Source organism: Mytilus californianus, unplaced genomic scaffold (assembly GCF_021869535.1).
Source record: "Mytilus californianus isolate M0D057914Y unplaced genomic scaffold, xbMytCali1.0.p SCAF_2, whole genome shotgun sequence".
NCBI classification, from domain to species: Eukaryota; Metazoa; Mollusca; class Bivalvia; order Mytilida; family Mytilidae; genus Mytilus; species Mytilus californianus.
In genome coordinates this window covers 127,161,902-127,178,852 of record NW_026262668.1, presented here as the reverse complement: position 1 = coordinate 127,178,852, position 16,951 = coordinate 127,161,902, and the positions used below count along the sequence as shown (strand labels likewise).

At 32.2% G+C, this 16,951-nt stretch overlaps 1 protein-coding gene across 4 annotated transcripts in view; it reads right to left on the bottom strand.

Annotated features, from left to right (window-relative positions):
- The window catches only part of LOC127730956 (plexin domain-containing protein 2-like), an 88,812-nt gene that overhangs the window by 5,774 nt on the left and 66,087 nt on the right, over positions 1-16,951 (bottom strand). For 2 of the 4 annotated variants that reach the window (XM_052239594.1, XM_052239595.1), the window contains 5 exons: positions 16,250-16,345; positions 10,622-10,764; positions 7,481-7,699; positions 5,484-5,529; positions 1,445-1,575 (listed from right to left, as the gene is read on the bottom strand). In XM_052239594.1, the coding sequence (XP_052095554.1) occupies positions 1,445-1,575; positions 5,484-5,529; positions 7,481-7,699; positions 10,622-10,764; positions 16,250-16,345 (635 nt within the window). Of the gene's footprint in view, positions 1-1,444; positions 1,576-5,483; positions 5,530-7,480; positions 7,700-9,038; positions 9,120-10,621; positions 10,765-16,249; positions 16,346-16,951 lie in introns of all 4 variants that reach the window. The other 2 variants (XM_052239596.1, XM_052239598.1) reach the window with 2 other exon arrangements.

The window sequence follows — 16,951 nt, the reverse complement described above, 5'->3', positions numbered from 1 at the left end:
CAAATATCAATTATGTCTCTTGAAGAAATGGACATCATTCCTAACTGGTTAAAAGTTTCACAATAATATAATGGTTGTGAAAATTGACTAGTATTCCTCTCGACATACAACAAAAGTTATTTTAACATATGAATATGAAAGATTTACAGATTTTTTAATGCAATACAGCACCCCAGTGTTTTTATAGAATACAGCACCTGGTTATTATCTTTAGAATCTAGCACCTAGATGTATCATACCTGTCAACCTATGAAAATGAAAATGCAGGTTATGACCTGCATTGAAGTAGAAAATCTCAGGTCATTACGTGTACAAACTTTTTTTCAGCTGAATATAGGGGACATTCCTTTATATTGTAAATCGAACAGTTTCCAAAATATGTTCACATGGTGAAGTACTAACTAAAAATAATTTAAAGCTTTAAAGCTGTTATCCTAATGCTAGCAATTTAAAGGTTTGGTTGGCTTGCTTGCTTTGTTTGTATAAATGTTGCTCAAGCATTGTAATTAAGATTGACATCTGCAATCAATACATAGGCGGGGCTTCAGCTTGTATACATTATTGATACTTAAATGTTATTGGGTGTTATGTATAATGTAAACAAGCTGAAGTCCCACCTATCTTTTAATTACAATGCTTGAGCAAACATTTAAACAAACAAAGCAAGCAAGCCAACCAAACCTTCAAATTGCTAGCATTAGGATAACAGCTTTAATTTAATTTTTTCATTGCATAATAAGCCATTGAAATATTAGTGTGTTACTTAATCATTTCAAGCCAAGCCATACCCCCTCTCCTTGTTTCATTCATAGTATTATATCAATTTCAAGCTACTTGTTTATTATGTGTATCTTCTCAATACTACTACTGGAAGTGTTTAACGACCTTGACTGGCTGTTCAGCCCTTGCACGGTCGGCTTGGTGCCCGAAGGCGTTTTGGTGAGCGTTTAAATATTTTCTGCAGTCGGACAGGAACAGGTGGAATGCGCCATTTTGGTAGGCCGCCATCTTGGTTTTGGTGAGTTGATTTGGTTTGTTGACTATTTTGGTGTTTTATTGCTTCACAATGGCTGCTTTCAGAGCCAGGTTGGTCAGCTTGGCAGCCCGCTAACCACGATGATGGAGTACTGGTCAATGAGTCTCGGACATAGTAATAACGATGACAGGAAGCATTATCAGGGCCAAAGTCGTGAGACAGTGAAATGGTGGTCCATCATCTAACACCTAGGATACAGCCCTCGGACGTCACTCGGCTCTTATTTATTATGGATTGTAGAACAATAATGTAACTTTCTGAGTACAATTGTTCTCTTACTAAGAATTTTATAGCTCATTATATAATATAGCAGCATTATGTTACCATTTATTTTAATATACCATTTTGCTGCTATCTTGTATACAGATTCTACCATGTTTTCAATTGAAGCTTTAGGCAAATACATACCTCCATCAGCCACATTCCTGAAGCAGATGTAGGATTTCTGTAGGCATAAACAAACCAGCCAACAATTGCTACTATTAATATCAGCAATACTAAAACTATTCCTATAATCCCTCCAACAGCTTGTTGTGTATCTACAAAATATAACAACAAATATATCAGGATAGCTAATATTTTCTACAAATACACTGGTAGTATGTCAATGATCTGCCCTCGACAAATCTGAAGGGTAGTTTTATTATCTTATATGGAAATCATTTACATTAAGGTTAAATACAGAGAAAATGAAAAGACACATTTTTCAACACGTTTCATAGTGAGAAATAATGAGCTTAAATGCAATTCATTGTGAAAATAGACCAACAAAAAATTTAAAGAGCAAGGGTGCCTATAATTGCTTACTAGCACTTCATATTTACTCTGGTGGATAGTTGTCTCTTTGGCAATCATACATTTCCTCACTTTTATATGTACATATTACAATCCTTTTATACACCAAATATAGTTAACGTATTGTTTATACAGTAAACCTGCCAAACACCACCAAGACTGTAGTATTTGTTCTGTTTTAAGAGGTATTTGATTTTTCAGGTTTCACTTTAGATTAGAAACAACAACAATGTCATGAATGATGCATCAACAATACACTATAAACTATTGCTCACTAATTATACTCTGTTAGTAGAGTACTGTGACTCAACACCAATGTCATGAATGATGCATCAACAATACACTATAAACTATTGCTCACTAATTATACTCTGTTAGTAGAGTACTGGGACACAACAACAATGTCATGAATGATGCATCAACAATACACTATAAACTATTGCTCACTAATTATACTCTGTTAGTAGAGTACTGGGACACAACAACAATGTCATGAATGATGCATCAACAATACACTATAAACTATTGCTCACTAATTATACTCTGTTAGTAGAGTACTGTGACTCAACAACAATGTCATGAATGATGCATCAACAATACACTATAAACTATTGCTCACTAATTATACTCTGTTAGTAGAGTAATATGACTCAACAACAATGTCATGAATGATGCATCAACAATACACTATAAACTATTGCTCACTAATTATACTCTGTTAGTAGAGTACTGTGACTCAACAACAATGTCATGAATGATGCATCAACAATACACTATAAACTATTGCTCACTAATTATACTCTGTTAGTAGAGTACTGTGACACAACAACAATGACATGAATGATGCATCAACAATACACTATAAACTATTGCTCACTAATTATACTCTGTTAGTAGAGTACTGTGACTCAACAACAATGTCATGAATGATGCATCAACTATACACTACAAACTATTGCTCACTAATTATACTCTGTTAGTAGAGTACTGTGACTCAACAACAATGTCATGAATGATGCATCAACAATACACTATAAACTATAACTCACTAATTATACTCTGTTAGTAGAGTACTGGGACACAACAACAATGTCATGAATGATGCATCAACAATACACTATAAGCTATTGCTCACTAATTATACTCTGTTAGTAGAGTACTGTGACACAACAACAATGTCATGAATGATGCATCAACAATACACTATAAGCTATTGCTCACTAATTATACTCTGTTAGTAGAGTACTGTGACACAACAACAATGTCATGAATGATGCATCAACAATACACTATAAACTATTGCTCACTAATTATACTCTGTTAGTAGAGTACTATGACTCAACAACAATGTCATGAATGATGCATCAACAATACACTATAAACTATTGCTCACTAATTATACTCTGTTAGTAGAGTAATATGGCTCAACAACAATGTCATGAATGATGCATCAACAATACACTATAAACTATAACTCACTAATTATACTCTGTTAGTAGAGTACTGTGACTCAACAACAATGTCATGAATGATGCATCAACAATACACTATAAACTATTGCTCACTAATTATACTCTGTTAGTAGAGTACTGTGACACAACAACAATGTCATGAATGATGCATCAACAATACACTATAAACTATTGCTCACTAATTATACTGTGTTAGTAGAGTACTGTGACACAACAACAATGACATGAATGATGCATCAACAATACACTATAAACTAGTGCTCACTTATTATACTCTGTTAGTAGAGTACTGTGACTCAACAACAATGTCATGAATGATGCATCAACAATACACTACAATGTATAAGCTATTGCTCACTAACTATACTCTGTTAGTAGAGTACTGTGACACAACAACAATGTCATGAATGATGCATCAACAATACACTATGAACTATTGCTCACTAATTATACTTTGTTAGTAGAGTACTGTGACTCAACAACAATGTCATGAATGATGCATCAACAATACACTATAAACTATTGCTCACTAATTATACTGTGTTAGTAGAGTACCATGACTCAACAACAATGTCATGAATGATGCATCAACAATACACTATAAGCTATTGCTCACTAATTATACTCTGTTAGTAGAGTACTGTGACTCAACAACAATGTCATGAATGATGCATCAAAAATACACTATAAGCTATTGCTCACTAATTATACTCTGTTAGTAGAGTACTGTGACTCAACAACAATGTCATGAATGATGCATCAACAATACACTATAAGCTATTGCTCACTAATTATACTCTGTTAGTAGAGTACTGTGACTCAACAACAATGACATGAATGATGCATCAACAATACACTATAAACTATTGCTCACTAATTATACTCTGTTAGTAGAGTACTGTGACTCAACAACAATGTCATGAATGATGCATCAACAATACACTATAAACTATTGCTCACTAATTATACTGTGTTAGTAGAGTAGAATGATGCATCAACAAAACACTATAAGCTATTGCTCACTAACTATACTCTGTTAGTAGAGTACTGTGACTCAACAGCAATGTCATGAATGATGCATCAAGTATACACTATAAAAGAGGGACGAAAGATACCAGAGGGACAGTCAAGCTCATAGATAAAAAAAAAACTGACAACGCCATGGCCAAAAATAAAAAGACAAACAGACAAATAATAGTACAGATGACACAACATAGAAAACTAAAGACTAAGCAACAGGAACCCCACCAAAAACTGGGGGTGATCTCAGGTGCTCTGGAAGGGTAAGCAGATCCTGCTCCACATGTGGCACCCGTCGTGTTGCTTATGTTATTACAAATCCGGTAAATAGTCTAATTCGGTAAGTCACATTTGTGAAAAGGGAAAAGTATTGTAGTTACGACATAAGGAACATATCCGATATCATCTGTGAAACGGTTATTCCATAACAGTCAACCAACTCGTAATGGCGTCCGTAAAATTTACGAAGGGATGATTTCAACTTCACCATTTGGAACTCTTGGCTTAATAGCTTCCTTGTGAGCAGCAATCCTCTATCAAGGAAATCATGATAGGAAACACAAGCCCGGGAATATCGTATCAATTGGGTGATATATACTCTGTATGCAGGCGCTGCTGGAATGTTGCTACATAGAAATGGAAAGTTCACAATTGGGAAGCTGAAATCATCTCTTTTGTCGTAAAGTTTTGTTTTCAACTGACCCTCATTGTCAATTTCTAGATGTAAGTCAAGATATGAGGCAGACTTAACTGTATCTGTAGTATCCTTTATCTCTAGTTCGATGGGATAGATTTGTTCAACATAGTCACCAAATTTAAGCTATTGCTCACTAATTATACTCTGTTAGTAGAGTACTGTGACACAACAACAATGTCATGAATGATGCATCAACTATACACTATAAACTATTGCTCACTAATTATACTCTGTTAGTAGAGAACTGTGACACAACAACAATGACATGAATGATGCATCAACTATACACTATTGCTCACTAATTATACTCTGTTAGTAGAGTACTGTGACACAACAACAATGACATGAATGATGCATCAACAATACACTATAAACTATTGCTCACTAATTATACTGTGTTAGGAGAGTACTGTGACACAACAACGTCATGAATGATGACATATCTGATTAATGAAATACTTACTTTTTTCTTTCTTCATTTCATTACAACTTCCCTTTCCACTGCTGATCTGAAAACAAAAGTTTGTAGACATTGAAGTTTCTTTATTAAGATAACTAATAGTACGTTATTGTATCACAAAGTCACATTAGTATACAGATGTTTCTCAGCTTGTAGTGTAGAACAAAAACCAAACAATTTCATCACTTTTATTCTTGTGTTTTCTACAGAATATGTAGAAAAAAAAATAAGGACAGTAAATAAATTTTACATACTATATATTTAACTTTTTTTACTTTTCATTTTCTCTTGTTAATTTTTTATTACCAGTTATAGTTTAAAGTACTAAAGTATTGAATGAAAGATAACAATCTAAATATTCTAAAAAATAATATATTAATAAACTATGATTTAAGGACCTCCAATACCAGAAGAACACAAAAAGTAATATATATTATAGTTTAATAAGTGCTAGTTAAAACCACACTCAAATCATACTGCATTTTAGGATCAATTACTGGTATGATAAAGAGAAACTGTGGGCTTCAATTCAAAGAGACAACCACCCAACAACTGGTATCTACATATTGATAGCTATGACATATTTACAAAATATGAGTGCTCCAAACTTTTGAAACATAAGGGTGTCAAAGGAGGCAATTATATCATTAATTGATTCAAACAATTTTTAAGATATTCTTGAACTACTTAATATGAAACAAGATGTATTGTTATGACACAAATACCCCATCTGCAGCCTAATTTTTTTAATGTACTGGCAGATAAAATGTACATGGCTAGGTATATTGTATACTTTACATGAAGTTTCGTAAATTTTACAAAAGGCGTCATTTTCTGTGATATAGAATATTTCTAAATCAAATATATACAATCTTCAATGTTTTACCATTGATAATAAAAAGATGCTTGTCCATTTTCAGTTGATTCAAAATACTATAATAGTAAACATGCAATATATATTACAAGGGGAATATTATACACTAAGATGCTTTTGGTAAAAAACATGAGTAATTGATTAAATTTCCACTCCCACAAAATTATGGCTATTTCCTTTTTACCATAGGCCTTAAATTCAAAAACTTGTGGCTTATATTCTACATATGTGCACCCAAATAAACAAATGAATAATATAAATACAAAATTTAATGTAAAAAAGTTCCCTCTCCCGCTAAGGAAATTCAAATTTAACTGAATTCAAAGGGTTGCCATTGATTTACCATATTGGCTCCACAGCTTTTGCAAATTTAATTTCTTACTGAAATAGCCTTTTTATATTGTTTTATATAAGCCAGTATGCAAATTAAAAACATCCATCAATCATTCTAGAAACAAAGTCTTTAAAATCAAGAATATAAATGATTTGAGAACATAAATGTCTATATCGTTATTACACTAAACTGCAAGTAAATATAAAGACTTTAAAACTTATAGCAAATGACATGCAAAACTTAAAAAGGAAACACCTGATGAAAAACAAGAACCGGCATATCCTATGTCCATGTTCAGTGAGCTGAGTAATCCAGGTCAAACGTAATTTGAGATACAATCTACAAAGTTCAACTCACAATGAACATGTGTACTAATTTTCAAGCTGATGTGACCAAAATGTCATGGTAAATTACTGTAACCAAAAACTTTAACATAAGAATGTACTAATTTCACGCTATCACATTTCTATGTTCAGTGAAACATAAAATCGGGATCAAAACTCTAATTTGGTATATAGTATAAATGGTTACACCACGATGTTCATGTATCCTAACTTTCAGATTGAGGTGACCACAAACTTCATGGTAAACTCCCTTAACCAAAAACTTTAACCTGGTATGGGATAAATGGATAGACAAAATAACGTCCCTCCACTATTATAGAAAAGGCATAAAAAACCACTCCTTTACAAATAATGCATGCAAAAATAACGATAAAAAGGAAATGCGACCTTTAATAAAAACTGGTGCCGAAATGGGGCATCAATGACATCCTCATTGCAATTAAAATACCGATGAACTGTCACAAATTGCAGCAACTTGCTCAGAAGATGCCACAGAGCTAGTAGTTCTTGGTAATGGTGAATGTTTCAGTGAAGTAGAAGTTGGTTTTGTTGAAACAGTAGTCAGTGTTGTTGCAACAGTAGTTGTTGAAGTTATTGTAATAGTTGACTTGTTTGTAGTCCTTGTAGATAGTGTTGTAGGAGGAGACTTGGCACATTTTTCACTAGCCTAAATAACATGCAGTAAATATACTATACTAAATCCATGCATTAAACATAGCAAAATCTGAGTAGAACTAACTTGGTCCATATTTTTGTCCGTTTGAATAAGAATTTTTTTAATATACATTGTAATATCAAGCTATTCAACTACATCAATACATTGCTTGAAGAAACAACATATTTATTTATATTTTTATACAAGATAGTAACATTTGCTCAGATTTTGCTAGATTATAGGGTGCAATGTAGAAAAAAATAAATTTAAACCAAAAGAAAAATGCATACACACTTTGTAGCATTAACAATCTGATTGAAATATAGATCCTGTGTTCATACTTCGCTTACAAGGATCTGACAAAGCTCTGTTCTACTTTCTGTTTAAAAGACCTTTCAAGATCCTCTGTTTTTTTCAAAATGATACACACCATCAACAAATTGAAGGCAGAAATTTCATTGGCTGATATAATAACTACCAGAACAGAAAGTAGAATGAGTGTTGTCAGATCCTTGTAAGCATGCATGCACACATGATCTGTATATTAACAGATTGTAGTTTATATACTAATAATTTAAAACTCCAATGGTAGCTGAGGTATAGTAAGGCCTGGCTGCTTAAGCTTCTGTTAGGATGGATTAACTAATCAGTTCTGGGTAAAGAGGATGGACATATAATCCAAAGCGTCATGTCAAACAAACCTAAGTATATTAACTTCTCTTAAGAGGTCTTTCCTTCTTGCCATCCAATAAGTTACAAAAAAATATAGCTTGTTTTGTCATTGACAAATGCTATGCAAATCAAAAATAAATCAATATGTATAACTACACTTTTTTAACATCCATGTTTACTATATGTTGAAACAACATACTAATATACAAATAGGCAGGTGAGTTAGACTCTAATCTTAATAAAATTGACTAGGATTGTGTCAGCTTTCCTACCTAAGATCAGTGCATCTCCCTGGGCACTCCGGCATCCTCCACCATTACAAACTGACCACCACGAAATAGCACAATAGTGCTGAAAGTGGCATTAAACACCAATCAATCAATTAAAATAAGTTTGTCTTTACTTTAGATGATTTCTGTAGAGACTTAAATACATAATACTAGAGAAAGAGAGAACACATGTACTTGTCATTGCATAGAAGCAGCCAAAAAAAGAAAAATCATGAAGACAAGCACTTGCTATTATCAGAATACTATTGGGACTCTTTGAGTCAGATGGAGACTTCCAGTAGTGCATAAAATTAACTTAAGATTAGCTATAAAACAAAGGTCAGCAGTGAGAGACAGAGAGTTATACACACAGCTAGGTCTGAAAAATGCCTAGCTCGCTACAATTTTACCATTGGGTCACAGGTTGTAACAGTAGGTTTCTTTGTGGTAGTAGTATATATTTCATTACAGCGACTGACAGTGTCATGTGCCTAAAGAAAATCAACGATGTCACAACATATATAAAGAACATAAAATATGTTAAGGAAGATGTTAATCTACTACCACACATATGAAGTGAGTTTCAAAGAACAGGTTCACTCATTAATTATTATACTTAACTGTACAAAACTATTTATCAATTGTAAATTTACTAAATTTTGAGTGTTCCTCCAATGGAATGGCACACTTTATATAACATAAGATGGCTAAGCATGAGTTCTGCCTTCTACAAACAAAACCTTCATAACCAAGCATTCTTTAGAAAATATTTGTTTTTACCAACTGGTCATCAACATTAAAACCTATCCTATTTTACAAAGAAAAAAAAAAAAAATTTAGTGGGATTATAGTCTGGTTGAAATTTCTTGTAATGTGTATATAAAATACATACGGTAGTGCTTAATTAATAAATGTATTAACTTTAGGTCTAGTTGTCTTTTTCATTGTGTGTAAGAAGGTAGAAATTACCCTTATTCTTAAATTATAAATGAGGGCATTTGTCTTTGATCTAAAATAAATTCCCTAAATTTAAAACTTCTGAATCAGATTTTTTGAAGTATTTTGCATCATCTTTTCATAGCTGATAAAACACAGGGTTATACTAATTAATTTTAAAAACTCTGTGCCAAGAGTTATCTCCCTTCAAGATAGAAAAATTCACAGTTGCAGTATTTCAATTTCCTAGGAAGACAAAAATGAACAAACTTAAGTCAGATGATTTCTAAGAAGGAACTGTAAAATTGTTAAAGCTAAAACTAACTGTAAAAGATCAAATATTTAAATTGTAAAAAAAAATCTTTACTTGAAATGAAGTTAAAAGAGTTTTTCTGGCTAAATTTCAGTATTTGTTCAGCATTTCTTAAAATATTTCATCTAGTAGTGATTCAGTTCTTTGAAACAAACTTCACTGTATCAACAAAACTTTAAACATTCTTAATGCAGCTTAATTGAAAGCGTGACTATTAGTGAAGACAGCAATTTATATTAATAGTCAATACAGCAGAAAACAGTCATCTAATTACAAAAAGATTATTTTTTAATAAGGAAAAATTTTCATCAACTTGTTTCTGACATGATAAGATGTTTTCCTTATCAAAAAACATTTTGTAAATAGTGACCATATTAAATGAACATTGCTTATCCTTATATGCACTGTAAGATCACAGCATAACTGAAATTTCTTTCTAGAAAATGTGAGCTGCTGCCTTCACCCAACAATGAAATCACTTTTCAAAGAGGCTAAATTCCCTGACCACATGCTCCTCATTTATCACATGCAGAATTACTAAAAATATGTCATGGAAATTAAAACTATAGATCAACTCATTGAATAACCTTTCTAGGCTGTAGTCAACATATGAATCTAATCATCTGTTAGAATGATAATAGTTAATTAAGCATAATAAGTTAAATAAGTATTCATTTCTGTTCTTTGAAGAAAAAAAATATACAACTTGCAATAATGTAATGGCTGAGAATATGTGATACTTACTAAAGATGTACATCCAGCTTTCATCCATTCCTGTCTGTGCCAATCTATACCATCAGAACATCGACTAATAGCAGCGCACCATTTACATTCAAAATTAGAATTCTGTTGTATACAGGTTTCACAATCATTTGCTATGTTACATGCTTAAAAGCAGAAAAAAAAGATTAACAGTACCACATGCAGGTTGCTTTATATTCAGTGATGCATATTAATTAGCCATTTCTTTTTAAATGCCAAGACCTGATACAAATCCAAAAATTCAAATGACAAAAACAAATTTCTATTACTAACTGAAGAACACATATATTCATAATTTGGAATAGCCCATGAGTGAATTATGAGTATCATTTGGTCATGAGTAGAAATTTATTTTTGATATTTGATCTCTTAAACTAGATATTCTTTTTTTATTACTGTGACTTGACTATAGGTGTTGCTCTCCACCTATTGCAGTTTATATAAAATTCTGAGCAAATTGCAATGTATTTTAACATACCAAACTGTTCAACTGGTCACAAATTTTAACAAACTGCTGTAGAAAAACAGAGTCAAGTGGTGAAAGTGCTAGGTGATAAAATAACACATACTTACAATCCTATAAGACTTTTTTTTTTATCTTTAATTTCTATAAGACTTTAATTCCACTTCTTTGATATTATGAAAAATCTGTCTAACAATTTCTATACAAATTGTATTGTAATTGTCATGCTAAAGGTGATAGGCAGTAATTTTTGAATTGCAATAAAAATGTCCAAACTAACTTTCATACAATTTTTCTTTCGAAAAGTCTTCTATATTCATAAGGTTCAGACATCATTTGAATTAAAACATCTTATTTTCAGTAAAATATATGTGAAATTACAATACATTTTTAATAAGTTTCCATGGGAGATAATTTAAAAAGCATGGATCTTTTAAAATATTGATCTTATCTCCCTTTAAAACTTCAAGAGAATATATTCAAGCTTCAAATACATTAAACCAAGTATTTAGAGATTAATTCAAAGAAAGCTTTGTAGCATTCATAGAAAAACACCATTTTATTAGAAATATTTCAAAAACTTAAATTTGGACATAATTTTAGCAATTCAAAAATTACTACCTATCACCTTTAGCATGACAATTACAATAAAATCTGTATAGAAATTGTTAGACAGATTTTTCATAATAACATTGAAGTGGATTTAAAGTCTTATAGGATTGTAAGTATGCTTTATTTTATCACTTAGCACTTTCACCACTTGACTGTGTTTTTCTTCAGCAGTTTGTTAAAATTTGTGACCAGTTGAACAGTTTGGTATGATAAAATAAATTGCAATTTGGTCAGAATTTTGAATAAACTGCAATAGGTGGAGAGCAACACTAACAGTCAGGTTACAGTAATATTACATGTATTTTGACTTTTAATACGAATAAAGTAGAATATGCAAGTAAATTAAAGTTTTTCTATGTAATTTCACCTCGCTGAATGCAAATTTGTTGACATATTGACATAAATATTATACAGGATTTATCTAATATGAGAAATATGTTGTTTTTTTTTACTTGGAAACCATAGTATTATATCGCAACCAATATAATAAGTTCCACTAACTCATCCTTGTATGGTGTTTGTATATGGAATTTTGAATTATACTATTCCTGATTTGTGATGTGTTTTTTCTATACAGCAGAAGAGTTGTGATGAGAAGTGAAGTAACGCACAATATTTTACCAATAATAATGATATATTTTTGTAAGATAATATGAACTGAATTGGAAGTATTATTTTTAGAATTAAGACATAACTAGAGGCTCTCAAGAGCCTGTGTCGCTCACCTGTATTTACTGATGCTTTGGAAATCATGTAAAATAAGGTTAAAATCATAATTAATAGTATTAGATATTAGATATTATAATGATATCTAAGATAATAACAAATAACAAATAAAATGCTCCGCAGGGCGCAGCTTGATACGACCGCAGAGGTTGAACCCTGAACAGTTGGGGCAAGTATGGACACAACATTCAAGCTTGATACAGCTCTGAATTTGGATTGTGATTAAATATTTGACACAGCATAGGTTTCTGACACAGAATGAATGTGGTCTAAGAACTTAAAAATTTTAAATTGGACATTCACCTATTATGGTCCAATATACAAAATCTAAATACATGGTTAGATTCAGCATATTAATGAACCCCCAAGAATTAAATTTTTGATGAAATCAAACAAAGTTTAATTTTGGACCCTTTTGACCTCAATGTGGACAAAGTTGATAACAGGGTCCAAAAATCAAAAATCTAAATACATGGTTAGATTCAGCATATCAAAGAACCCCATATATTCAATTTTTGTTGAAATCAAACAAAGTTTAATTTTGGACCCCGATTTGGACCAACTTGAAAACTGGGCCCATAATCAAAAATCTAAATACATGTTTAGATTCAGCATTCAAAGAACACTAAGAATTCAATTTTTGTTAAAATCAAACAAAGTTTAATTTTGGACCCTTTGGACCTTAATGTAGACCAATTTGAAAACGGAACCAAAAATTAAGAATCTAAATACACGGTTAGATTCGGCATATCAAAGAACCCCAATAATTCAATTATGTGAAATCAAACAAAGTTTAATTTTGGACCCCGATTTGGACCAACTTGAAAACTGGGCCCATAATCAAAAATCTAAATACATGGTTAGATTCAGCATATCAAAGAACCCCATATATTCAATTTTTGTTGAAATCAAACAAAGTTTAATTTTGGACCCCGATTTGGACCAACTTGAAAACTGGGCCCATAATCAAAAATCTAAATACATGGTTAGATTCAGCATATCAAAGAACCCCATATATTCAATTTTTGTTGAAATCAAACAAAGTTTAATTTTGGACCCCGATTTGGACCAACTTGAAAACTGGGCCCATAATCAAAAATCTAAATACATGGTTAGATTCAGCATATCAAAGAACCCCATATATTCAATTTTTGTTGAAATCAAACAAAGTTTTATTTTGGACCCTTTTGACCTCAATGTGGACAAAGTTGATAACAGGGCCCAAAAATCAATATCTAAATACATGGTTAGATTCAGCATATCAAAGAACCCCATATATTCAATTTTTATTGAAATCAAACACAGTTTAATTTTGGACCCCGATTTGGACCAACTTGAAAACTGAGCCCATAATCAAAAATCTAAATACATGGTTAGATTCAGCATATCAAAGAACCCCATATATTCAATTTTTGTTGAAATCAAACAAAGTTTAATTTTGGACCCCGATTTGGACCAACTTGAAAACTGGGCCCATAATCAAAAATCTAAATACATGTTTAGATTCAGCATATCAGAGAACCCTAAGAATTCAATTTTTGTTAAAATCAAACAAAGTTTAATTTTGGACCCTTTGGACCTTAATGTAGACCAATTTGAAAACGGAACCAAAAATTAAGAATCTAAATACACGGTTAGATTCGGCATATCAAAGAACCCCAATAATTCAATTTCTGATGAAATCAAACAAAGTTAAATTTTGGACCCTTTGGACCTCAATGTGGACCAATTTAAAAACGGGGCCCAAAATCCAAAAACTTAATACACGGTTAGATTCAGCATATTAAAGAACCCCAAGAATTCAAGAATAAAACCCTATTGAAATTGATCAAGAAATAAGCAATTTATACGAAGTATCTTCTTTTGCACAATACTGTGCAATTGAATATTTCTTGCTATTGCGCAATACTGTACAATTGACAATTTCTTGCTATTGTGCAATATTGTGTTATTGGATATTTCTTGCTATTGCGCAATACTGTGCAATTGGAGATTTCTTGCTATTGTGCAATACTGTGCAATTGAACATTTCTTGCTATTGTGCAATACTGTGCAATTGAAAATTTCTTGCTATTGCACAATACTTATTATATAATAATTTACACATTCTGTTTGGTGTGCATCTCCTACCATTTCATTATTATTTGCTTTTAAATATAAATCAGAAATAACCAACTTAAAATGGAAAATTTTAAAAGAAAAAAAAAGGAAAAAAAGAAAAAAAAAGAAAAAAAAAAAAAATCCCCCCCCCCCAAAATTTTTTTTAACCCCCTTATGATTCATCACCCCCAAACTCAATCCCAGCCTTCCCTTTGTGGTATGGTACCTTGCAGTACAATTTCAGAGAGATCCATACACTTGAACACAAGTTATTGTCTGGAAACTAGAAAAATGCTTGTTTTTTGCCCCTTTTGTGGCCCCTAATTCCTAAAATTTTGAGGCAATTACCCCCAAAATCAATAACAGCCTTCCCTTTGTGATATGGAACCTTGTGGTACAATGTCAGAGAGATCCATACACTTACACACAAGTTATTGTCTGGAAGTTACAAAAATGCTTATTTTTGGCCCCTTTTTGGCCCCTAATTCTTTAACTGTTGGTACCATAACCCCCAAAATCAATCCCAACCTCCCTTTCGTGGTATAGAACCTTATGGTAAAATTTCATGGAGATCCATTCACTTAAACTAAAGTTAGAGTGCGAAAACCAATGTGTCTTCGGACGACGCCGGACGACGCCAGACGACGACGACGACGACGACGACGACGCCAACGTCATACCAATATACGACCAAAAAATTTTTAATTTTTGCGGTCGTATAAAAACTGCAAAATTTTTGTAAAATTACTAACTCAGGGGCAGCAACCCAACAACGGGTCGTCAGATTTGTCTGAAAATTTCAGGGCAGATAAATCTAAATCTGATGAACAGTTTTGCCACCTGTCAGATTTGCTCTAAATGCTTTAGTTTCAGAGATATAAACCAAAAACTGCATTTTACCCCTATGTTCTATCTTTAATTAAGTTGGCCATGATGGTTGGAAGGCGGGTTCATCGGACAAATTTTTTAAACTAGATACCTTAATAATGATTATGGCCAAGTATGGTTAAATTTGTCTCAGTAGTTTCAGAGAAGGAGATTTTTGTAAAAGATTACAAAAATTTACGAAAAATTGTTAAAAATTGACTATTAAGGGCAATAACTCCTAAAGGGGTCGACTGACAATTTTGGTCATAACAACTTATTTGTAGATCTTACTTTGCTGAACATTATTGCTGTTTACAGTTTATCTCTATCTATAATAATATTCAAGATAATAACCAAAAACTGCAAAATTTCCTTAAAATTACCAATTCAGGGGCAGCAACCCAACAACAGGTTGTCAGATTTGTCTGAAAATTTCAGGGCAGATAGATCTTGATCTGATAATCAGTTTTACCCATGTCAGATTTACTCTAAATGCTTTGGTTTCAGAGATATAAGCCAAAATCTACATTTTACCCCTATGTTCTATTTTTAGCCATGGCGGCCATCTTGGTTGGTTGGTGGGGTCATCGGACACATTTTTTAAACTAGATACCCTAATGATGATTGTGGCCATGTTTGGTTAAATTTGGCCCAGTGGTTTCAGAGGAGAAGATTTTTGTAAAAAGCTAACGACGACGGACGACGACGACGGACGCCAAGTGATGAGAAAAGCTCACTTGACCCTTCGGGTCAGGTGAGCTAAAAATGGATCCTTTTTCAACTATCTGTCACAACAAAATACTTTATCTAAATTGTACCACAATAAATTCTTTTATACTTACTTAGTAATGGCTCTAGTAGAACAACTGTATTTTCCTCAATTAGTGTCAAGTTCACTTCTACTCTGTGGTATTCATAAATAGTTCTCCTTGTTATACCTGGAAAACAATAGCAAATTTCTTAGATAACTACAAAATTACAAGGATTATTAACTTTAAGGATGTTCGCTCCTCTGTTTAAAAATAACAAGATTCTCTCTAGATTTTTCATACATTTAACATTGGCACCTTTTTTCTTTCAAAAACTATGAAAAAATAACAAGGATTTTATAAGATTTTCATTAATGGCTTGTCAAACTACATGTATTAAAATTATGAACAGAAAAGTAGGGGTTAGCGGGAATTTTTTTTATTGGCAATACATGGATAAAACTAGAGGATTCCGAATATCTGACAAAAAAGTCAAAAACAAGAGTAGCAAACATCCTTAATGTCAGCCCATGGTGAATATCCTAAAGGATGATACTGCTTAACAACTGAGAGTAAAAGTAAAATAGATGATTAGTCTGCCAGGAAATAAACTTATATTGACAACAGTCACCAAAATAGCATTACAGCTAGACTATAGTGGTCAACTATAATTGATAAGTTATTGCAAATTCTCAGAAATGGATCAGAGTTAAAAACTTCACAAGTAACTCAAGCATGAAATGTAATTAAGAAATGATAAAAGTTTTGCTGAAAAGCTTTAACTTTACAAGTACA